The sequence below is a fragment of the Lissotriton vulgaris genome, chromosome 1_1 (assembly GCF_964263255.1).
Source record: "Lissotriton vulgaris chromosome 1_1, aLisVul1.2, whole genome shotgun sequence".
Lineage (NCBI taxonomy): Eukaryota > Metazoa > Chordata > Amphibia > Caudata > Salamandridae > Lissotriton > Lissotriton vulgaris.
Genome location: NC_141685.1, coordinates 2,090,574,032 through 2,090,598,735, shown reverse-complemented (window position 1 = coordinate 2,090,598,735; position 24,704 = coordinate 2,090,574,032). Strand labels below are relative to the sequence as shown.

At 42.0% G+C, this 24,704-nt stretch overlaps 1 protein-coding gene across 1 annotated transcript in view; it reads right to left on the bottom strand.

The window, feature by feature from the left end:
- The window catches only part of VWF (von Willebrand factor), a 1,126,314-nt gene that overhangs the window by 583,730 nt on the left and 517,880 nt on the right, over nt 1–24,704 (bottom strand). The window contains exons 20-21 of the mRNA XM_086921215.1: nt 10,131–10,269; nt 3,812–3,946 (exon numbers count right to left, since the gene is read on the bottom strand). Of these exons, the coding sequence (XP_086777341.1) occupies nt 3,812–3,946; nt 10,131–10,269 (274 nt within the window). The remainder of the gene's footprint in view (nt 1–3,811; nt 3,947–10,130; nt 10,270–24,704) is intronic.

Sequence of the window (24,704 nt, the reverse complement as noted above, 5' to 3'; positions counted from 1 at the left end):
GGTTTGAGGGTGGCTCTGTCGGAGAAAGCTAGGTCCTGAACAATTGAAAAGATTTCTTTAGGTTCATTTTCGGCTGACAAAATTTTCGAGGAGAAATAGTTGGTTTTAGCAGTGAGGATGGCTTTTTTGTATAGGTTGAGGAGTGAGGTGTATTGCAATTTGAGAATAGGGCAATAGGCGCGTCGCCAGGCGCGCTCTGCCTGCTGAACCGCTAATGATGTACACAATTTACAATTTCACTATCTACTGGTCTGCCGTCAGCATACACATTTAATTCGGTCTTGGGGTAACCAACATTTTATCCAACATGCCCTTTCTGGGTGCTCTGACCTAAACTCGACCTGGAAATGCCATTTAACAGAGAAACAGCATTAACAACGCGGTCTTTAATATGCATGCCATTCCAGCACAAGCGTTACAATGCATACATGTTTAACATGCTCATTCCATTACAATGCAAGCGTTACAATTCACAGTCTTTAAAACGCATACCTTTACCATGCATATATTTACCAATGACTTGCCTTTACAACACATGCCATTACCACAAAAAATGTAAGTATTCCACAGGCAAATATATTACATACACATAAATATATATGTAAGTATATATATATATATATATATAATACATATTTTTTTTTCAGTGAAAAAACTAAAGGTTACATGAACGTTATAGTTAGGCTCACATTTCACTCATACAAAATAAGTGAAATTCAGCCGATATAGTTAGTTGAGCTAACTATAACATACATCCCTGGAATGCACTGCTTATAACCTTACATATTACATTACTGATGACATAATCAGTGACATCACTGATGAAATCTCAAATGACATCACTGATGACATCATACACAGAAACACTCACACACCCACTCACATCCCTATACAACATCTAATTCACCGACTCGCACAACCAAACAACCATTCACAGGCCCATAAAAAGACTCACACAACCACTAACTCATCCATAGAGCCACTTACCCACTCACAATTTTTAGAGTTTAGTGTGGGTATGGGGTTTTGGTGGCAAGGGAATTTTTAGGGTTCAGAGAAGGTATGGATATGTATTATATATATATATATATATATACTTACATATATATTTATGTGTATGTAATATATTTGCCTGTGGAATACTTACATTTTTTGTGGTAATGGCATGTGTTGTAAAGGCAAGTCATTGGTAAATATATGCATGGTAAAGGTATGCGTTTTAAAGACTGTGAATTGTAACGCTTGCATTGTAATGGAATGAGCATGTTAAACATGTATGCATTGTAACGCTTGTGCTGGAATGGCATGCATATTAAAGACCGCGTTGTTAATGCTGTTTCTCTGTTAAATGGCATTTCCAGGTCGAGTTTAGGTCAGAGCACCCAGAAAGGGCATGTTGGATAAAATGTTGGTTACCCCAAGACCGAATTAAATGTGTATGCTGACGGCAGACCAGTAGATAGTGAAATTGTAAATTGTGTACATCATTAGCGGTTCAGCAGGCAGAGCGCGCCTGGCGACGCGCCTATTGCCCTATTCTCAAATTGCAATACACCTCACTCCTCAACCTATACAAAAAAGCCATCCTCACTGCTAAAACCAACTATTTCTCCTCGAAAATTTTGTCAGCCGAAAATGAACCTAAAGAAATCTTTTCAATTGTTCAGGACCTAGCTTTCTCCGACAGAGAAAGGTATGGATTTGTGGGTGGCAAGGGAATATGTAAGGTTTAGGATGGGTATGGGATTTTGGGTGGCAAGGGATTTTTTGGGGATTAGGGTTTGTGTGGTTATATATCTATATATTTATATATATATATATGTATATATATATATATATATATATATATATATATATATATATATATATATATATATATATATATATATATTTATATATAGAGATAGATATAGATATATATATATATATATATATATATATATATATATATATATATATATATATATATATATATATATATATATATATATATATATATATATATATATATATATATATATATATATATATACCACCAGTCCCCGCCTCTTCCTAAAGAAAGGGTCCGACACATGCATTGAGGCTTTTCCAGGTAAGGTTTATTGCTGCCAAGTTGGAAGACACACGAAGTTAAAAACACCTGGCAGACGCGTTTCGGCGTTTGCCTTATTCATTGCCAGCATTTGTGTTTTTTGCGTTGTGTTTTGCGTGGATGGTAGGCTGCTTAAAAAGCTCCCATTGGAGCTTGGTCGTTCCGATTTAGAGGCACTGCTCTTGCCACCTCTGTTGCAGTGTTTGTTGTTGCTTGCTGGTAGTTGTAGTTTCCACGCTAGCAAGTCCTCCATCTAGTTCCCGTCGTTTGTACCAGCTGACGTTCTCCATCTTGCGGACTCTAGTACAGTGACCGGTCCGGGCATACGATAATGCCCCAGCATACGCCAGCATTTTGAGTTCGCCCGCTCTCCACCGCGGGAACCCTGGCAGCAATCGTCTCCCAGAATCGTCTCAACCGACAAAATATTGCCGCTCTCTCCCCGATACCACGAAGCAAGTCCTGGGCGGGGGGGCGCCACTGTGTGCATTCAGCACGCCAACCAACAACGAAATGCCGGCCATCAGTGGAGCACCTGAACGAGAGGCGTGTCGGGAAATGCAGAGCCGACCACTGCATTCAACATATACCACCAGTCCCCGCCTCTTCCTAAAGAAAGGGTCCGACACATGCATTGAGGCTTTTCCAGGTAAGGTTTATTGCTGCCAAGTTGGAAGACACACGAAGTTAAAAACACCTGGCAGACGCGTTTCGGCGTTTGCCTTATTCATTGCCAGCATTTGTGTTTTTTGCGCATATATATATGTATATATATATATATATATATATATATATATATGTGTGTGTGTGTGTGTGTGTGTGTGTATGTTTGGGATGAAATTAACGAATTTTCACAATGTAGAAGCTTTACATTATTGTCTGGACTCATTTCAGTTTCGTTTTTGGGGGGAGTTTTGTCATTCAACCAACGTTTACTGAAATATAAAGTATTCATATACATATATATTATATGCACCATTGCTCTATATTATTTTTTAATGGAAACAGTGTAGCTCGAATGGGAATGTTTGACCATTTTGTTGGAAAAAAAAATCATGAACTTCTTACCCATGTTTTACAACTTATTGCTCTTAATGTATGTCTCTGGTCATGTTATAGGACAGCTTTGACCTTATATCCAGATTCAGGGAAATGTTTTGTTCTGTATCTAAGCGATTTGGCACTTCCATCTCCTACTTGGCAAGAAATCTGACATTCTTTCTCCTGTGCTGCATATGTGCATTATGAGAGGTCGCCAGTTCCAACAAGGCGATGCATACTTGCAGTATTAACAGTATTAACATGTTAAAACATGGGCATCTTTCCAAGCTGTGTTTTCATGGTTTAGATTTGGGGCCTTGGTGATGCACAGTACTGTTATTAATACATCTTACTACTATTTTTTATGAGAATCATAAGTCATACTTCTTTATACACTGTTAGGTTTTTTGATTCAGTTGTTTCTGATGGAAAGCTTGAAAAGTGCAACATAGTAACCAGAGCTGAGAATATTAGAACCAATCATTTTAGGAGAAAGGCAGCTTGTTAAAAATGTTATATTGGTGGGCTTCCCTCCACAGAATAGGGTCCAGCAATACAACTGGAAAATGGAAGGGAGAAAACTATCAAACATTTCAGAATATGGCATAATAAATAGCACCTGTCACATTTTAAAATGTCAAGCACTAATAAGTATGTGCAAATCACATAAAGACCTACTTTTGAATGAAAGAGTTCAATCTCTCCATTTTCATACAGAATTGTAACCCTTTTAGAACACTTGTCTCCAGAGAAGCCACAACCTTCATTTCCAACAAGGATTCGAAATGTTCCAGAAATGTCATTGCAGTAATCCTACAAATAAAAAAAACATAGAAATGAAAATCAAATTAGAAAAGAAAATCGTACATAAATTGTCATGTATATGAAGTCCACACAATTGACGACATTATTATGTAGTATGTACTCCAATTCAGTGCCCTTTTTCAAATTAAAAAGTGAATAAGGGGACTTGAGTTCCATTGTCTAATCATTGACTTTTCTTAGAATCCATGCATGAAAGCGTTGTAAGAAACCCCCCCAAAAATGTCAACAAATATCTCAAAGTAAAGTAATGAAAAAATATTCGCCCAAATAATTTGTATTTTACCAATTAAGACAGTATTATCCACACATATTATTAAGAGGATCTTGATTTCATCTGTTTTGAAACATCTTATTCCCTCTTGGAGAGAAATGGACGTATAGAATGACATGTAAAATAAATAGGAGGGAGGCAAGCCATCACCCCGGCACACATTGTATGAGAAAGTCATTAGTTCTTTCATCTCTTTCACCTACTCTTACACAGGCTGTACCTACCTCATAAAGCAACACCACAAAATGTAATAACCCTTTATTAATCTTCAATTTGATTGGGTGGATCACAAACTTCTTCTTTTCACAACATAAAAAATCATCTGAAGATTGATAAAAGTATGGTTTTTTTTCTTGCACGCCATATTAACCAACTGCCGCATTCCCCTTATCCTCACGCGAGAACTCTTTCAAAGAGAACTCTGCCAAAAATATTTGCTTGCAAGCTCAAGAAGGAAAGAGGGCGGTGCCACGATGGGCCAGTTCTTCATTTTTTCTAAATGGTGACACTGTATTCAGTTTTCCACGTACCAAGGAGTAATTGGTTCAGAATTATAGGTGAGAAACATGTTTGTATCACATGCATCCAAATGTCTAGTAGGTGTCTCAATAACTCTCATATAATTTAATTTTGACATGCAGCCTTGCCATTTTTAAATTTCATGCTGCTTTGTTAATCTCTGATAAATTAACAGACAATGGGAGTTGTGACAAACCAAATTGCAACATTCACCTTTACATGCCTTTCCTCAGTTTCATAGTTTTGCTCATACAGGGGTGTCGGCTGCATATGCCAGACTACAGCAGTTAGGATTCTCTATGGCCACACATCTTGCTTGGAGGACCCCTTTATCTATGAGTCTCCAGAAACATCTTACTATTCACATTAACCCATAATGTTCACAGTTTTTTGTATATATTCTAGTGTGTTCTGTTTTCAATTACTTATGTGTAGTCCATTCTTAACAATCTTTTTTGAAGACATTCATCATCCGTACCTGTTTTAACTACCTCCAATAGTTCGTTTGTCCTCTCTCTACTTTCCTTCTCACACCGTCATGCCACTGGATCATCTCTGACCGTAGTCCCTGGGTGCTGTTCTAGACAGTATTTATTTTAGGTTTCCCATCATCCCTTCACACTCTTTTAGTATAATCAAATTATTTTCATTTACTTTCAGGATACCCTCCAGCAAAGCTTAATACAATGCAAAAAGATCAGAGATAAATCTGTCCTGGTACACCTTTTTTCATCCAATACTTCTCCTACTGTTTATTATCATGTGCATGGCTACCACCCCTTCTTTTTATGTTCCAAACGAATAAGTCGCTATTTTCTTATTTTGCAAATAATAGAACTGTGAGCACTTTCTGGCTTGTGGAATCCTCACATTTCAACACTACCCCCACATTTCTATATTTAAAAGAGAATAATTAAGCAAACTACCCTTATCCAAGACACATAATGTATGTTGTGCAGTTTTAACAAACATAAATCTCCCATTGAGCGATTTCAGCCCACAGTCTAATTAGAAACTGCTCAAATTTTCCCTTGACCGCAGTTATTATGAAAGGGAGCAATCCCCAAGCCTCTTCATGAACAAAAGCTCATGCTAAGCAGCACACTGCCAACCTAGCCTCAAACTCAGCCAATATGATAATTAGACTTGGAGTCTCATACTGTGTATGCCTACCATGACATTATCCAGGCTCTCTACAAACTTCTCTCCATTCATTCACCATAGGTTAAGCAATATATTAACTAGACCTTAATTTTACACTCAAAACATCTTTCACATGTAGAAGAATATTGTCACACTTAGTTACATTTTCTCCAACATCCCTCCCATGGTAGCAGATACCTTCACTTGTCTGACAGTCAAAAAGCTACACAGTAGTTGCTTACAAAGGACCTCAAGGCAGCTGCAGAAAACTTCACAGAGTGGATAAGTGAGGCAGTTACTAAGCTGGCACCTTTACAATATGTGAAAACTCTTAGGAATAGACCCACTGTACATGGTTTTCACCCAAACCTAGGGCATTGAAACAAAAATGGCGTAGGAAGGAGAAAGTCTAGAGAGCAAACTGTTGTGCAATGGAAAGATGCAGATATAAAAAATATATTCAGGCGTATAAAAAACTTACTATTATGGAGAAAACAAATCATCATACAGAAAGTAATTAATTTGAATAACATTCCTCGAGAGAGCTCTTTAAAATTGTTCAGCACTCTCTAGCCCTAAACTTCCCAATGTCCTCATTCCTAAAAAGGTGTTTTGTGATAAGCTGGCAGGCTTTTTCAAAACTAAAGTGGAGGCAGAATATGTTGAATTTGATTCTAACTGATCTATTATTGAGCCAAAGAACTGAATGTCCCTACTATAGCATTAATAATAGTGAGTTCCCCAACTTCCCACCTTTGACTATTGAACACGTTTTAGAGTTAACCTATCGCACTTATTATTATTATTATTATTATTATTATTATTATTATTATTATTATTATTATTATTATTATTATTATTTCAGTACTTATAGAGCACACTGTCACTTATCGGGCATCCTGGCGCTAACATATGTGTGCCCAGCTAGATTCATGCTACGGGGGGGCGGTCTCATCAGTATAGTAGAGTTATGCCCTAGGATAGAGCCATGTCTTTAGACTCTTCCTGAACACAAAATCTTCCTGATGTCTCAGCTCGACTGAAGAATATTCCATAGTCGGACAGTGGAGGTACCTTCAGCATTCTGGCGGAGGAGGAGCGAAGTCTCCTAGCAGGGGCATACCAAGCAAATTCATTCTTCATTGGTTTAGCTCCAGACCCATGCAGAGCTTTGAAGACTATGCAAAGGGACTTACATTGAACTCTTTGCAGTATAGGGAGCCAATGCAGCTCAGACAAGGCAAAGGACGCAGACGATCGCCTTGGCCTTCTCAAGGCTACCTTAGCTGCTATCGTTTGAATCCTCTGGAGCCTCTCAATCGAATATTTTGGAGACGCCAGCAGTTGGGCATTACAGTAGTCCAGTCTGCTTAGAATGGTGCTTCGTACTACCAATGCTCGAACTTGAGCTGGCAGGACTGGAAGGACCTTAAGGAGGGTTCTAATAATCGAGAAGCAGCTCCCCATGGTTTTATTCACTTGTGATTCAAGGGTCAGCTTGGTATTAAACATAATTCACAGATTCCGCACCTTCTCTGAAGGGGTCAATGAGCTGGCTGTGGCTAATGGCCAGAAATTAGTGGGAAGTGACAGGGGGAACTTTGCTGCTGAACAGTACAGAATCTCGGTCTTATCATTATTGAATTATAGCAAGTTCATTCGCAGCCAGTATGCCGTATCCTGCAGACAAGCATGAAAATCCTCCAGGGATGTAGACTGTTCTCCCTCTAAGGACAGAATAAGTTGGGTGTCATCCACATAATTTACACCATTGACATTATGCGCCCTTAAGACAGCAATCAGAGGTCTCATATAAAAGTTAAACAATATTGGGCTAATCGCGGAGCCCTGGGGAACGCTATGCAGGATGTTTGTGAATTTAGACTGATAGGGGGGAAGGGCCACTGCCTGCCTCCTGTTCAATAGGTAGGACTGAAACCACTTCAGTGCCGTTCCTACTATCACCACCTCTTCAAGTCTGTTCAGAAGGATCTCATGGTTGACCGTGTCAAATGCGGCAGACAGGTAAAGCAGGATAAGTATCGCTGATTGATCTCCGTCTACATGCATTCGAAGATCGTCCATCACAGTCACCAGGGCGGTCTCCGTTCCGCCTCCAGGACGGAAGCCAAATTGCACATCCTCTGGAATGTTGTAGGTTTCCAAGTGCTTTTAAAGCATTCTGCTAACCAGTCGTTCTACAATCTTTACTGGGTAAGGCAGCAGAGAAATCGGCCTATAATTTTTTGGACTGGCTGGATCAAGCGTTGCCTTTTTTAGAAGAGGTGTCACCAGTGCCTGTTTCCAACAGGCTGGTACTGATCCACTAGAAAGGGATTGGTTACAGATCTGTTAAAGTTTTGGGAATAATTCTTTTCCCAATTCCGTCCAGATTTTATGTGGTAAGGGATCCATAAGTGATCCAAAGACACACCAAATCCATTCTGATAAATACCTTCACCGATGGTATCTCAAAATCGGTTAAGACATTTGTAATCTCCACCCCTGTCTTTCTTGCCTTTTTTGTATCTGGTAGACCTCCATTATTGTTGTCACTGGAGTCTTCTATACTCCCTGACAAATTGTCCCTTTTAAGGCCTTCAATGATAATTCTTATTTTATCATCGAAGAACATCGCTAGGCTGTCACTGAGGTCCTTGTTCGGATAAATCTTATTCTTAGCACAGTCTGGGCTAATCATGTTGTTCATAATCTTAAAAATACTTCTTGTGTTGTTCGGTGCTTTCAAGATATTATTGGAGAAGTATTCAGCCTTTGCAATATTTATTTCTTTTTTATAACTGGTAATTGCTGTCTTTCAGGTAATGTTATCTTCATCTTTGTAGGCCTAACACTTAATCAGGCCCTCCCTAAGACCCCTGTCCATCCAAAGTACTACATGACATAGCCTCATAAGTTAGCCACAGTTGTAACCACTATGTTAAATATCATTACTAGTGTATGTATTTTCCCCCATGTAATGGAGAAAAGCCTCTATTCCTCCTTTGCTAAAAAAATGGATCAAGACCGCATTCAGGCTGCACAAAGGGATGGATAGAGAAGGCTATGAGTTGACTAAGTCAACCGTGAGAGCCCATCAGTTAGTTGTAACAACAGACCATGACCTAGAACCATATCTGAAGGTTGTTAATAATGCTAATCACAGATAATTACTAACCAAGTTTAGGCTGAATAAACTCAATCTCCTTCTCTCTGGGCGCCCATGTTGGACCAAGGTATCAGAATTAGAATTGTGTACTTGTGATGGATTTTCGATAATGGACACTGCTCACTTCATGTTCTTTTGTGGTTATTTTACGGGCATCCGGATTAAATTAATTGTACCCCTACTAAAGTATAAAGGGTTTAGACAAGTGAAACCGGCCCTATTGTATCTTCAGCTACTGTCCAATACGTGGGAAATCATTAATGTTGCTACATTTTTAACCATAGCCATGAGACTAAGGAAAAAACTAGTTCATCTTAGATAAAAGTCTTGCATGGTCTATTTTTAGAGTTTGTAAATAATGAATTTTAAGTAAATTGGATGATCTGTGTATGCTTTTTAAATTTGCACATTAATTTGGTATATATTCTGTACAGTTTTTATCTTTTTTGTATATTTTTTGCTGTCTGTTAACCATATTGTAATTTGGTACCTCGGCCCTTCTTTTTCTTGGGACATTGTATACTTTTGTGGTTTTTGTTATGAACCGAATAAAGTATTTCTGACTGACTGGCTAAAAAAACCTTCACTTAACCTTAAGGAAGAGAAAAAGTATGTGACCGATTCCGTCTACCATTTGGTCCTTAAGAAGCATCTTAATAGTACTCTCTCAGAGTCTTTAGATAATAATAAAATTCTGGACGAGTCGGAGTTTGGCTTTAGATCCAGCTACAGTACTTAGTCAGATCTGGTTGTAGTTTCTGAATAGATCAGACGTATCATGGATAACAGACGGAGTGCTGCGGTAGTCCTTTTGGACCTTCCCGTAGCCTTCAATATCGTGAGCCATGCAGCCTTGCCGGTGTGTTTAGTAGAAATTAGGATTCCTGGATTGGCCCTTGATCTTCTCTCCTCATTTTTAACAAATAGAGAGCAGACTGTGGCCCTCAGAGAATATATTTCAAAATCCTTTTAACCTGTCTTTCCTACTTGCTCTAGCACTTGAAATTGACCTCCATGACATGTATCTCTACATGAAAGCAATAATAAATAAATTATAAACTTAGTCTTACCTGCACCATTACATACTGGCAGTCACCTGGAAACATATAGTTCAAGCCATCAAAAGTCAAATAATGTGCCAGGCCGATGACCGTACAGGTACCATCACAGATGTTTTCTGTACACTCCCACTTTCTATTGCGGCACTTGCTGTAATAGAAAAACAATGCACAGCCCTGCTATTACTGCAATGTAACAGTGAAAATATGTGTACAGGATTATAAATGCATACAATTTTTACAGCAAACCACAGTCTTCTTAATCCTAACCAGCCATGTTCAAGACTATTGCATGCACAGCCATATTTCCCCCCTGAATTCTATCATGAGAACATGTTTGTAAAACTGTGGGGAGTTTAGGAACTTACTAGTTAATGTCATTACACCAGGATGTGGTAAGTACTGGATATGGTAAACACTTTCTATTGTGTGTTTTAAACCGGGGGATAAATGTCAGGATATACCTTGTAATTCCGATCCCTGGGCAAACGTGCACAAATGGCACCAAGACGTGTACATAGACACAGTCAATGGCTCAGCATGAGTGATTGCGATCTGTCTCTCTGCTCCTCCTAGAAGATACAGTGGGAGCCCTTTGGCAGCTGCAAGCAAGGGATGGATGTGCTTTATTGAAGAGACAAGAGCAGGAGTGCTCATCTAGTCTCGAATGTATTGAAACAGTAAAACCAGGCTAGGAAACAGAGGGGATTATAGTAAATAGTGTACTGCCTTAGAGGAAGAAGGCTGGATGTCTGCGAGACAGCAGTGTCAACTTTGTCAAAGAAAACAGATCAGGCATGTAAATCGTGTGGACTGAGTAAACTATAAATGTTGGCACCTTAGCTAAATCCCACCATTTTTGCTTGTTTGGATTAGGCGCTTTGCCTGGGCCGGTTTTCTGCCGATTTTGTTGCAGGGCCGATTTTGCAGCTATGCTGCAAAAACGGCCCTGCAAAAAAATCGGCACCCAGGGGCTCAAAACCGGCCCCCACCCTTGCGGCGCACCGGGGGATTGCCCGGTGCCCGCTATGGCCAGTCCGGGCCTGGTCTCTTCACTTGAGCGGGGTAGCGTCACACCCACGCCCGCTATGAGTCTCACAGGAAAAATAAAAAGGCAATGAAAAGATTTCATTGCAATTTTATTTTTCCAATAAGCATACTCACAACAGCGCAGCAGCCTGCGCCCAGAGACATGGAGGCATGGCCTCTGAGGACAGGAGCAGTGATTGGCTGGGTGCTCCAAAGTGCAAATGCCACTTTGGCCGGCTTTTATGTGCCAGCCAAAGTGACATGGGCACTTTGAAGCTCTCCGCCTATCTGTCTTAGACAGCTGGGTAGAGGCCATGCGCAGGCCTACAGGGCCTGAAGGAGCATCCAGCAAGCCCACTCCATCCAATTCTGGCGCTGCTCTCACAGCATGAGAGCCAGCATGAGTTAAGGGAGCTGGCTGGGCCCCTGCTGGAGTGGAGAAGAAAACTGGGAAGAACGAGGGCATGCAAGATAGATAAAAAAAAATTCTTTTCCTCCTGCCCTCTACTTCTATTCCTCCCCCTTTCCACTCAGCGGTTTCCCCCCCCGCTCCCCCCCACCCCCCCCAGTTCCTATTGCGGGCAGCCACCACTGGCAAAACGACCACAGACACCCTTGTGTAATACTGAGGCCCTCCTCCTAAGGAGGCTAGTAAAACTGCATCAGTATTCCTGCTCATAGTATCTCCCAAGGGTACCAATAATTCGGGAATGGGTATGAGAATGCCATGCTACTTCAAGTAGTTCCCTGAGGCCCCCTAAGAAATGGGTAACTACCACAGGAATCCGAGTTATCACACCTGATTCCACAGTGATTCCCCATTCATCAGCCATTTCCCACCAAGGAATTTCACCAGATTTAGGATAGTGTAATGTCGAGTTGGGGTGAATGCCAGGAAGGTGGTACCATTTGTAATTTCCAATTCAGCATAAAACTCTGTTTCCAGCCAATTAGAGAGTTCTGCTCCAGTTAGAATACGGCCCTAAAAACACTGAGGTCAGCTGATGTGATATTCTTTCAGGAACAATCCAGTGAGTAGGTTACACAGACACTTGGACTTTTCCATTCATCTTTGGTCGCAGGTCTGAATCCTGGCAGGACCACCTTAGCATATCATTTATACGCGCTCAATGCGTTCAGCATTGTTGAGTAAAGTAATGATAGAGTTATTCGCAGCTACTGTTAACTGGGCAACTGGTGTCTCCAAAACTGTTTAAAAAATCCTGTTTTCTCACTTTTTGAATATTCATAAAAAGCATTGATTGTTTCTGAAAACGGTGGTGCCTACATTGACCCCACCAAGTGCTTCATTGTAAGATTCCTTTTATTTGATGAAATAATGCCACACTTCCAGACAGAAGGACATATGGCAACAGAACATAAGCTATCAGTGACCGATTCTTCTCAGGCCTCTCAGACGGTGAACAACACAACACCTTGTGTTGCTCAATGCACCATCCCTACTCATTCTCCATCTTTCCCACCTCTCCCATAGGGAGCCCTCTGTAGCCTCATCACATCCTTCATAAAACTCACTGATATGTTGCCTTACTCCTCTTCCCTACCCCCGACGACAACGATGAGCAGGAAGGAAGGTGGTATACTTCCTGCACGCGAACCTAACCAATTCAAGGATTGGTTGGAGCTGGCTAACCGAGCGCTCATTTTGAGGCTGGGGGCTGTGACTGCAATCCCTCAGCTGTTTTACAGCACTGGGATTGCAGGCTTTGAAGTGAGCATGTCAAATCGGCAGGATGTAAACAGCCAGCCAATCTGTCTTGCACACTGAACAGTCAACCTGCAATGAACGCAGGAATGTGTGTGCCCAGCCCCCACCATCACACTTGCGCTAAGGCAGCCTGCGGCAGACAGAATAATAAAATGGTAATAACCATTTTATTATTCTAAGTGTACCTGCTGCTCTTGCAGCAGGGGGGGCGGCGCACCTTCGCCTCAATGGAGGGGCCTCCTCTGGCTCCATATATTTTCTCCCTATGAAAAATGCCAGCCAACGACATCCCTTGAGTTTACCCTGCACCTCTATTGTTAAGAAAATGAAAGCATACATAATTCAGAACTTTGTCAATAATCACATGCGTCTTCAATGTGTTTTTCAGCCCATATACACATAGAAATATACCACAAAAAGGTTGGTAAAGTGTATAAATGGACATGAATAGGTCTCCAAACAACTACATATTTCATGGAGGTGTACAGAAGGGAGTTCTTCACCAGGAAAAGTTTTTCCCTGGTGGGGAAAAAAAGAAACGCGTTTTATGCGCTAGTTCACATTTTTGAGAAACACAAAGATAATGAGTAGAGAGCTTTCAAAAGTCTCAGCCACTGCTACTCTCTGAGGGTCACTTTCCAGTCCATAATTTGTCACCCACTATATTACTTTAGCTGGTGACCACCATATGTAAACCACTTTAGTGCTGCTGAGCTAGCAAGAGTCAAGAGCAAACTGCAATGAAAGAACCCTTCTAACAGGAACACAACAAGCAATCTCAAACCAGTTTCAGCCTAATTAGGCCTTATCAGTGAGGTGCCTTGTGGGTACAGTGGGACCGTATGCATGCCACCCATATTTGAGCAAACCTGTCTCACTAGGGCGTTACACTGAGGAACAATATAGAAAAATATTCCCTTTTGCGTTCTTCAATGATACTAAAAAGATTACATTTAAACTACAATGAACCAAAGGAAATCTCCTCACAATACAAATATAGCAACATGTCAATAGATCTTCTTATTTTATTATTAGCATCTTTATACAGAATAAAAACAGTACTTAATACATTTAAAAACACTTATAATTACACACCATTATATGCATTCATTAAACACAATCACAGATTTTTTGAGATTTTTGTGATATCTTTTACAATGATTCTTTCAAAGGTTGTTAGCATTGATCAAATGAATCTTGTATGCTTTATCAACACATTGCATTATATTAAAGACATTGGTTTTATTAAAAACAGATTAACTATGTCCCTATGTCGACGCGTTTCGGTGTATCTTGTCGTTTGTTAACACCTTCTTCAGGACTCACAACATAAAATCAACTAATGTTCTTTGTACCAAACAATTTATCTAGAAATAAATAATACATACAATTCGATGCATGAAATATGTGTGCTTAAAATTAACATTTTCTTTGGTTCAATGTATACCTAAGGAATTCGCATTAGGCTAAGGTCTGCTTATGTATTCAGACCTAAATGTTCTCTGAATTATTATATACAAAGAGCATGATTATATACCACAATGCGACTATGGATCACTTGCTAGGGTCCATTCTCAACAAAGCTCCACCCAACACTTAGGAAAACACAACAGGTGGATAGGTGGACCTCTGGCAGAAGTCTCAGCTGCTAGCAATCACATCCATAGGCTTATACTTTATTGTATACATATCCAATTTTTTTCTAAACAAAGAATTCCAGGAGTACATTTAGAATCATGTGGCTGTCGTTGATTTACTCAGAGGAGTAAATAGTTTTGCATATGGAATTTTAAGAGTCTGATTCCATAAATGGCATGCTAAAGTAAAGCTGCATTTTTGTGTTACTACAGTTAAAAAAAATTGCCTGTGAAGAGCTCTGACTGCCACACCCCGCCAAATATGGCGGTGCTGGCCTCCCTTTTCCATCTTGAGTACTGGTCTTCCATTGTTACTGGCAGGAGTCAATACCTGGAATTGAAAAACTTCAGGGAAACCCTTCTATGTGAACAGATTATTTTACTTGGAAAATTCCACCATGCAGGCAGAATTTTTTGCTTGTGGACATTGATTAACAAGTGCAAATTTACAGTCTTTGAGTTCCTGAGAGTGTACAGGAGCAGATTCCTAGAAGTGGCTGAGGAATTCTTTGTATATTCTACTTTACTCACATGTGAGATCATTTTCTGAATTTACAAATGTAACACGTGCAGATTTCATGTGTAAATACTTCACAATAGAGCATTTGTATTTTAAAGATCTTTTTCTCTTTAATTCCACAGGGACAACATTTTCCCTGTGGAGTAAACCTTTCACCGAAAACTCATCAATTTTGGGGGTGTCCCATCACCATTTTCAAACTAGATATAGATTTAATATTTCCCCTGACACAGGTACATCTCCAACCACATCCGAGGAAGGAATGTGCATAAGAAGAGTTTGTGACTGCCAAACACTCTCACATTTGTGGGTGTTCACATAATGAGGCAGGCATACATGCTCTGGAACACCCACAACACTCCATTTGGATGAGATTTGTCCAAACGTAATATTACACCATAATGGTCATATATTATGGTATATATTATAGTAACAATCATTTTCATATTTTGTGAACAGAAGGGCCGTGATTATCACGTGGGGGCTATTCGCCTATCTGGCGCAACTCCTGTTTGCACACAAAATAGAACTACAAGATGGGTGTAAGCTGTGCCGGATGTGTTTTTTTTCCTCTCAATTTTCACTGTGTAACTGTAGATCCAGGGACACTTTGCTGATTTGTCAAACACTGAATTCCATGTAAATTGGGCGCACACTAAATAAGACTCCCGTGCAAAGGATAATTAGCAGGTACACAGTTTGCACGTACCAGTCTTTGAGTCATAATCCGGGTAACAAAAGTTTGCATTCCTATATGGAGATATTTGTGCTCTTAAAGTCAATTCTCACTAAATATTCTAGAGAATAGGGTCCTGCAAGTCACTAAATATTTGCTGTACTTCTAATGGAGGTTTGTTGTGCTTTTCAGCAACGTTTTGTGAGCAAATGCATTAGTATATGAGACCAGATTTTATACTTTCAAAATAGGCTTTTGATTGACAACTGCACCACTATGTCGTAGTTTCAAAAACCACAAAGCATACTTTACTAAAAATATTAAAAAGTGCGAATGCCACTTTCTAGAAATCAACACGTTGCTAAACACCCAGGTAATTGGCACACTAGGCCCCTTACAGCAGCAGCTTTCAAAGCATGTGCTACAATATTTTCCACATATGGCACATATTTGGATGTTTCCTGAAGCCTGGGCACAAGAATGAAGACTGGGCAAAATAGGATGGAATATTTCACAATGCTGTTACTGTTTTGCAAAGGGCACTCTCTGCCCGGAATATTGTTTTACAAAAACACTTTTATAGCTCTCAGAAGACAAACACACGTTAAACATGAAATAGGATCTGACTGACACTCCTAGGTGGTACTACACATGCACTGTCATTTTTAATTTCCCTATGTGCTAGCCAAAGTAGTAATACAGCTTATAAACATCATATGCCATATTTTATGACAGTAAAGGCCATTGCATAAAACATAAAGAAAAGAGTTTGGGCACATGAACTCAAACGTATCACAGGACAATACCCATTCAGACTTATGTATCAAGCCGTTTTTGAATCGCAAAGGGCGAAATTCGCAGAATTTCGGCCTTTGCGACTCGCAAACGGCAGTTTTGCACGTTTTGGAATGTATGAAACATTCCCAAAATAAGGAATTGCAAACTTGTGCGATTCCTTATTTTTCCATAGCATTTAGGGAATCGCAAATTTGCGATTCCTTAAATGCTATGTATGTAGCAATTTTAGCTTGCGAATTTTGTTTAAGAATTCGCAAATTACCACCAACTTTCAGTTGATGGTAACTTGCGAATTCTTCCAGAAATGCACAAATTGGCATTTTTAAAGGTGGCATATGATGCACACACATGCCCATAGGGCTTGTATGTGCGCCATATGCACACACATGTTCTTTTCAGGGGTGCACAGGGTGTCTTTGAGACACCCGTGCATCCTTGCAATAATTCGCAAATTGCGATTAGCAAATTGCGAATTCGCAATTTGAGAATTAATTTGCATTCATTCCTATGGGCCTCCTGGCCCATAGGAATGCATTGGAAATTATTCCTTAATTGCGAATTCGCAAAATGCGAATTCACAAATAAGGAAGCTCAAGGAATTGCAAATAAAAAGCGATTTTGTTCATACATACCATTTTGCATTTCCTAAATAGCGATTCCTTAAAATTCGCTATTTAGGAAATGCAAAATAGTATGATGATACATATGGCCCTTAGAGTGGCAAATAAATTATGCAAAACATGAAGAAAAGAACTCTGGGTAGTTCCCAAGTTTAGGTGGAGAGCAGCCCCTTCCAATGGAGCACGCAACATCATCGGCGACACTATGAATCTGCTCACCTCAAATGTCTGTTTTTCTGGCAGAATTTTAAACATAGGATTAGCACAGTGCCACCCATGCCGAACTAGAAAGGCACAAAGCCTTATAGCTTTTTAACAGGAAAGTCTGTAAGCACAGGATTAGCACCTTGTTTTTTCACCTTTGTTAGAAATGGGTCTCTAGTTGGCAGTGGTTTGCACCCTGTCCAAGTAGGGACCCTCCCTCTAGTCAGGGTAAATACGTTACAGTCTCAGAATAACCAGTGCTCAACCCCATTGGTAGCTTGGTAAGAGTAGTCAGGCTCATCCTCAGAGGAAATGTGCAAAGTATTTTAACATACAGAAAATAACACAGTGAAAACACCACAAAACACCACACCACACCACAAAAGTACTCCAAACCAGTTTAGAACAATAGCCAATATTTATAAGATTAAAACAAGATCAAAATGACAAAAATCCAACGTACACAACTCAAGATGTGAATTTTAAATAATTGGTAAATAAAGGTATAGCTCTTAGAAATCAATAGTTGCACATGACCAGGGCAAAATACATTGGATACGTCAGAAATCAAAGACGATGCGTGGTGCAGGAGAGGTGAGACATCGTTAAAGCAGGTGATGCATTGATTCCTTACTGCTATGCAGGTCGTTGGCATGATGGTGCTCAGTGATGGTGCGTTGCACAAAGGAGGTAATGCGTCACTTGTAGTAAATGATGCGTCAGTTCCTGGAGGTGGTGCAAGGTCATTGAGCAGCTAACAACCAGTGATGATGCAAGGCATGGAGAGGTGATGCGTTGATTGTGAGTGTGAAACCTCAGTTCAGGAAGGCTTCATGATGGTTATGATGCATCGATGTCACAGCGTCATGCAACGATTCCGCTGCACCAGAGTCAGAGCGGTGCATCACGGACGTCACTGATGTGGTGCTTAGGACTCACATAGCAGCGATTATTCAGGGTCCAACATCAAGTCGGAGCGGTCCGTGAGTCAAGCACTTGGTGAGCGGGGACCACAGCTTCAGTGCAGGCTGTGGCGATGCAGTGATTCTTGCAGTGGTGCACTTATTCCCAAGTGACGCTTGAAGTTGAGACATGGATTTTTTTCTTTTAGCACCAAAAGTCACTACTGAGGGCACAGTACTGGAATGGGCACCACTTGACAGAGCAGAGCTCTCAGCACAGTCCTGGTGCCGGCATATGAAGTCTTTGATGGTCCTGAGAATTCCAACATGAGACAAGCTCAACTCAAGCCCTTGGAGGAACTTTAAAACCAGGATGTAGTAAGCAAAGTCCAGTCCTTTCACTCCCAAGACAGAAGCAAAAAGCAGCAGGGCAGAACAACAAAGCAAATAGCAAAGTGATAGTCCCTACTGACAGCATTACAGCTCTTCTTCCTGGCAGAACTTCCTCAATCCAGAAGTGTTTAGAGTATATGGTGTCAGGGGTCCAGTACGCATACCCATTCCAGCCTTTGAAGTAGGCAAAAATCAAAGAACAGTCTTTGTAGTGCACACAACCCGGCCCTTCCTAGCCCTGGCTCCAGACACACTACAGGGGGTGGAGGCTTTGTGTGATACAGGCACAGCCTTATTCAGGTGTCAGTGTCCACTTCCCCCACCACTCTAGCCCAGGAAGATCCACCAGTCTGGTGTGTGTCTGTCTAGAGTGAATTCACAAAACCCAACTGTCATCCAACCCAGACATGTATTCTAGGGACAAGCAGATGCACAAAATGGTTAAGCAAGAAAACGCCAACATTCTCAAAGTAAACACAAGGAGACGGAGTGCTGAAACCTTTCAGACACTCACCCTCAGTCACATATCTGGGTTGAATCCATCATCGTTCTTTAGCTCACTTCACCACCCCAGTTCAGCTATATGCAAATCAGTCTTGACCCTATTCCTCATGGTAACAGTCCAGCCCGAACTGCCAAGCCAGGACTTCCTTGGACTGGAAACAGACATCCTGCGACCGGTTTCATGGGAACACCTCTAATTAGCCAGGCTAGCTTGAATTCAGTGACAAAGTGAGCAAGGGACCCAAGTCTGGGCATACCCTGCCAACTTACAGCGAACAAAGAAAGCACAAGGAAATGATGGACGGAGTGCAGAAACTTTTCAGACACTCACCCCCAGTCACAGATCTGGGTTGAATCAATCACCGCTCTTTAGCTCACTACACGACCCAAGTTCAGACTCAGCCATATGCAAACTAGTCGTGACCCTGTTCCTCATGGGATTAGTCCAACCCGAGCTGCCAAGCCAGGTCTTCCCTGGACCGGAAACAAGCATCCTGGGACCGGTTTAGGGGTAACCCCCCTCATCAGCCAGGCTGTTCTAGCAGTGGCACGTCGGCGGCACACCAAAGGCAAGCCCATCCGTGCCAGACCGCTCCTAGCCATTAGGATCCCTGCTTGTTTTCTCTGAAATTACAGGTAATCCAACCTTGCCTAGTGCAGACATGGTAAAACGTTACTGCTGAAGCCAAGAGCTTAAATTATTATATAAACCCTTCACTACCTCTGTACCCGAATGCCTCTTAGATACCTTAGTATATACTGCCACTCCCAAAGAAGTCATTGAAGTCAATTCCTTTCCCTGCACCTCAATTAAAAAGTGTCAGAGACATCACTGAGACCCCTAAACAACTAAAAGAGCTTTATTTTAATGCCCTGTCGATCCCAAAGCACGCATTGGATATATAGAGCCTTCTTGACCTAGAAAAGCCAGATATTTGTTTTATTACTGAAACTTGGCTCCTTGAATATTCCTCCCCTGACGTGGCAACTGCATATCCTCCAGAATATCATCTAACTAGATTAGACAGAAATGCCAAAAGAGGAGGAGGTATCGCAATAGCCACCAGGGCGGGACTAGAAAACACCACATTAGATACCTCTACTACAGAAACGTCCGAAATTTATATTTTCAAAATTGAAACACAATCAAAAGGAACTAGGAGAGGTACCCTAGTGTACAGACCCCCATGCCAGGATTTTTTTTTTATAAACCTTCTACTTGAGATAATTGCCCCACATGTATTAGCTGCTGATAATGTTCTCCTTATTGTAGATTTTAATTACCATGTGGAGCTGCTATCAGACCCCGATACAAGTCAACTGGTGAGGAATCTGAACACATTAGGACTGGTCCAGATGGTGGTGGGACCACTCACCTGTCTGGAAATACTCTTGATCTTTTGTTTACCAACTCAACCAATGTTAGAGTTGAGTTCCCCCTCCCTCTGCTCTGGTCTGATAAAATGCTCCTTACCATTAGGCACCACAAAAATCTATCCCAGTAGTGAAAGACCATGGCGTAAATGCACTTCAGTGACCTTTATGGCTCATTTTAATCCTCCGTCTCAAACCCACACCGACAATATTGATCATGCAGTAATGCAATCACATTGGCCCTGAACACTGTGTCACCTCTGTCAAGGGTCAAGATCAAGCCTAGGGTAGCACCCTGGTTCACAGAAGTACTGAAAGCTGAAAAACTGTCTAGTAGGAATGCTAAGCGTAAATGGAGAAAAACTAAGACCAGTGAAGATCATCAAAAATATAAACAGATCCATCAAGGCTACTTAGATAACATCAGACATGCCAAAAATTTGTATTTTATTAATAGGATTAACAAAGCTGCCAATTCCAACAAGGAGCTTTACAAAATATTAAAGGAGTTTACTACTCCTCTCTCTGACCAGCCTGGTAATACATTTTGCAAGAATGAGTTGACACGCTGTGAACTTTTTTTGATGAAAAGATTAAATCAATTCTTAGGTCCTTTTCACACCACTATATCAAAAATCCTGATAATAATCCAGTCACTAACCTTGACTTCACCTTTCCTCTGTTACTGGAGTTCACTGCCTTTACTTCAAATGAAGTCTCAACCGCTCTGGCTAAGATTAAATTGGGTTCCCCAGTAGACCCGCTTTCACCCAGCTTCTTTTCAACTATTGCTCCTGTTCTCACTGTAAACTCACAGACTTATTCAACATGTCATTAGCACAAACAATGGTCCCCGTTAGACAGAAAGCAGCACAAGTTTAGCCAATTTTTAAAAAACCCTCTGCTGATCCTAAGGTCCCTAGCAACTACCGTGCAATCTCTCTGCTTCCATATTTCGGAAAGGTACTTGAATCATTGGTCAATAAGCAGCTTACCACCCATCTGGAGAGACATGGACTCTGGGACCCATCACAGTTAGGTTTAGGGTAGCACACAGCACCGAAACCTCATTGGTGGTGGTTGTAGACAACATTAGAATGGCCTTGGACAACGGGCTGTCAACCATGCTCGTCCTGGTTCAGGAATTATCTAACGAATCGAACTGCCAGAGTACAAATAGGCACTCTGGCCTCTTGCATTCGGTCTGTAAGCATAAGAGTCCCTCAAGGCTCGATCTTAAGTCCCATGATTTTCAACCTGTACATGACACCTTTGGTCAGGGTGATCGGGTTTTTATGTGGTGTCATATGCTGATGACACCCAGCTATTGATTAACCTTGGCCCTGACCCCACCGACATAAAGATCCGTTTTAAAAAACTGCATGACCCATATCGACAACTGCATGCTAACCAGCCACTTACAACTTAATGGAAGTAGAACAGAGGTCATTCTTTTTGGTAAGGCAGAGGAATACTGGTGGCCTTAGAATCTTGGCCCGTGTCCATCTCCCAAACCTATGGTGCGGAACCTTAGAGTGATGATTGTCAATCAGTTGTCAATTAAAAGCCATATAAATCATGTAATCGGCATCTGTTATGGAATTTTGCATAAACTACACAGAATTTTTCAATGGATCCCCATTGAATCCAGGAAACCGCTGGTCCAGGGACTTATCATAAGTCGTATTGACTATGGAAATGCCCTGTTGGCCTCCATAAACAAGGAGCTCTACTCCAAGCTTCAAATTTTGCAAAACACAGCTGCTAGATTAGTATTAAACCTCCATCAAGAGCCCCATCAGTGCCTAGTCTGAAGACTCTTCAATGGCTCCCTATTAAGTAACGATGCCACTTCAAAATCCTCTGTCTCGCTCATAAGAGCATGTATGGAACCGGGTCAAGTGATTTTGCTAACAAACTTAGCTGGTATCAGCCAAGTAGGATGCTTAGGTCAAGTACTAAATGTCTGCTCACCCCTCGCAGAATCCGCTCCGCCTGGTCGATCTTTCTCGCACCTGCTTCTGGAATTAGCTACAGCCACATCTCCTCTCCATCGCTGACCATAAGCTTTTCCATAAGGAACTAAAAACCTAGTTATTCGACCATCTATAATGCCTGCATACCCGATCATCAGGCTTCGTGGAGTCTTCTCTAGCGCCTTAAGACCCCATGGTGATATGTGCGCTTAATAACTTCCTCTGACTTGATGCTCAGTCACACGCCGACCAAGCCACTGAGTGAAGCCGGTCACTTCTTTCAGCCTGAAGCCTGGAGCCAACTCCACCAGCAGCTTTCCAACGTAAGCCTGTGTGAGTGCGAGTGTGGCAGCTGTAATCAGCTACTGCAGAAAGCGAGCCCCAGGCCACTGCAGAAGCAGCTCGGTTAGACCTGAGCATGGCTTGCCGACCTTTGGAGTACCCAACTAGCAAAGCATCTGCAACCTTGTCTGCAACCTTGCAAACTCTTCATCAGGTGCATAACAGGCACGCACCAAAAGACCAACTGTGAGAAGTTGGCCTGGTATATAATGCTCACTAATTCTAGTGATCACTTTGTACCATGCCAAGCAACCCTTATGATGATGGTTGTAATTCAACCTTGTAGACCAGTTATCCTAGTGGTAACGTGGACAAAGCAGTCTTAGGCTAAACTCTGAAAGGCATGTGAAGCCAGCTGTTATACCATACACAACCCCCTTGAGTACCAAATGAAAGGGACACCACACAGATATATATTGAAAATATATATTGATTTATTAACTATTAAAATCCCCTGGACTCTTTATGAGCACAGAAGCACAAGCGTTAAATCACAAGACAGTTTAAAATACACAAAAGTTGCACAATATGGATGAGCCCTAGGGGCCACCTAAACCATATACTAAATAAGTGGTATAAGAGATACCTAAAGGAAAGTGAAGAGGCCTAGGGCCTTGGGAATCGCTGGAGCTATTCGAGACTGGAGTTAACTAAGTCGGGAAAGGCCCACGGGACTCGGGTGCAGTGTTCAAAGTGCACGCACTTCTCAATACAAAGTCTATGGTGCGTAAAAAGCACAAAGTTAGAAAGTTAGGAACCTTCCGAGTGACCTACGGAGCTGAAACTTAAAACACAGGCCCTTGGGATGTGTACCAGTGCAGGAGCACCGGCGGAGCTGAGTTACCTCACCCACAGGAAGCGGGTGCACAGGGTCGAAGATGTGTCGGGTTTCGTCGCGCTGGTCGATGGTGCTTGGAGCTGAAGATGCTGCAGGCGGCTCGATGAGAAGAGTTCCGGTGGATCCAAGGGTGGATCAGAAGAGTTGAAGACCTGAAAGCAGAGGGGACAGTGTTCAAAGTCACTAGCCAGTGACTACCGTGGAACCAGATTGGAACCAGGCGTTGTCGGGTGCAAACAGGCGTTGTCGGGTAGCTTCTTTCTGCAGCCACGTGGATACCCGGGGTCGAGGACGTCCAGGAGTCGGTCACGAGCTGTCCCACGTAGGCTTCTCGCTGTTGGCGGTGTCGGCGACCTGATCGGAGCAAACAGGCCTTGGCAAATGCAAGCCACGCAGAAGTTGAAAGTTGCTGTTCACTCGGACCAGCAAGGTCAGAGCGGGTGCTCCTTTTCACAGGAGCTTGGGTAGGTCTGGAGCAACCAGACCTGCTGTTTAAATCTTCGGGTTCGTCGCCAAGATGGCCGCTGACCACGTGGCTAGTGGCCGGGATGGCGCGTCGAGTGGCACAGTGCAAAAGGGCCCCACGCAGATCGTGGAGATGCTGGGGGGCTGATCTTCGGTGCAAGGGCTGCTCGGTGGTGGGGGTTCTCAATCCCCAAAGCACAACGTCGAGGATGCCTCAGAAGCTGCGCAGTCAGCTTTACGAGTGTCTTCCAAGAGGTCCGGTCCCACGTCACTCGGTGCCTCCACGGGTCCCTTCTTCGCAGGGACTGTGGATCGGGCTTTGAGAGGTCTGGGAGTCTGGTTCTTGTCGGGCTCTGGGCTCGGTCTCCGGCGGGAGGCGGCGGCAAAGCAGACGTCGAGTCGCTGGTTGGTACCTGTGTTCACAGGGTGGTCACTCCTTGGCCACAAGGGAGATTCTTCTTCAGTCTTCTGTGCAGCAGAATGTCGAAGTCCAGTCTTCTTCTTAGTTTTAAGTTGATTTCGGGATGATCTGCTGTGCAATGGCACTGCTCCCCCTCTTATTCCCAAACTGGGGGTGGA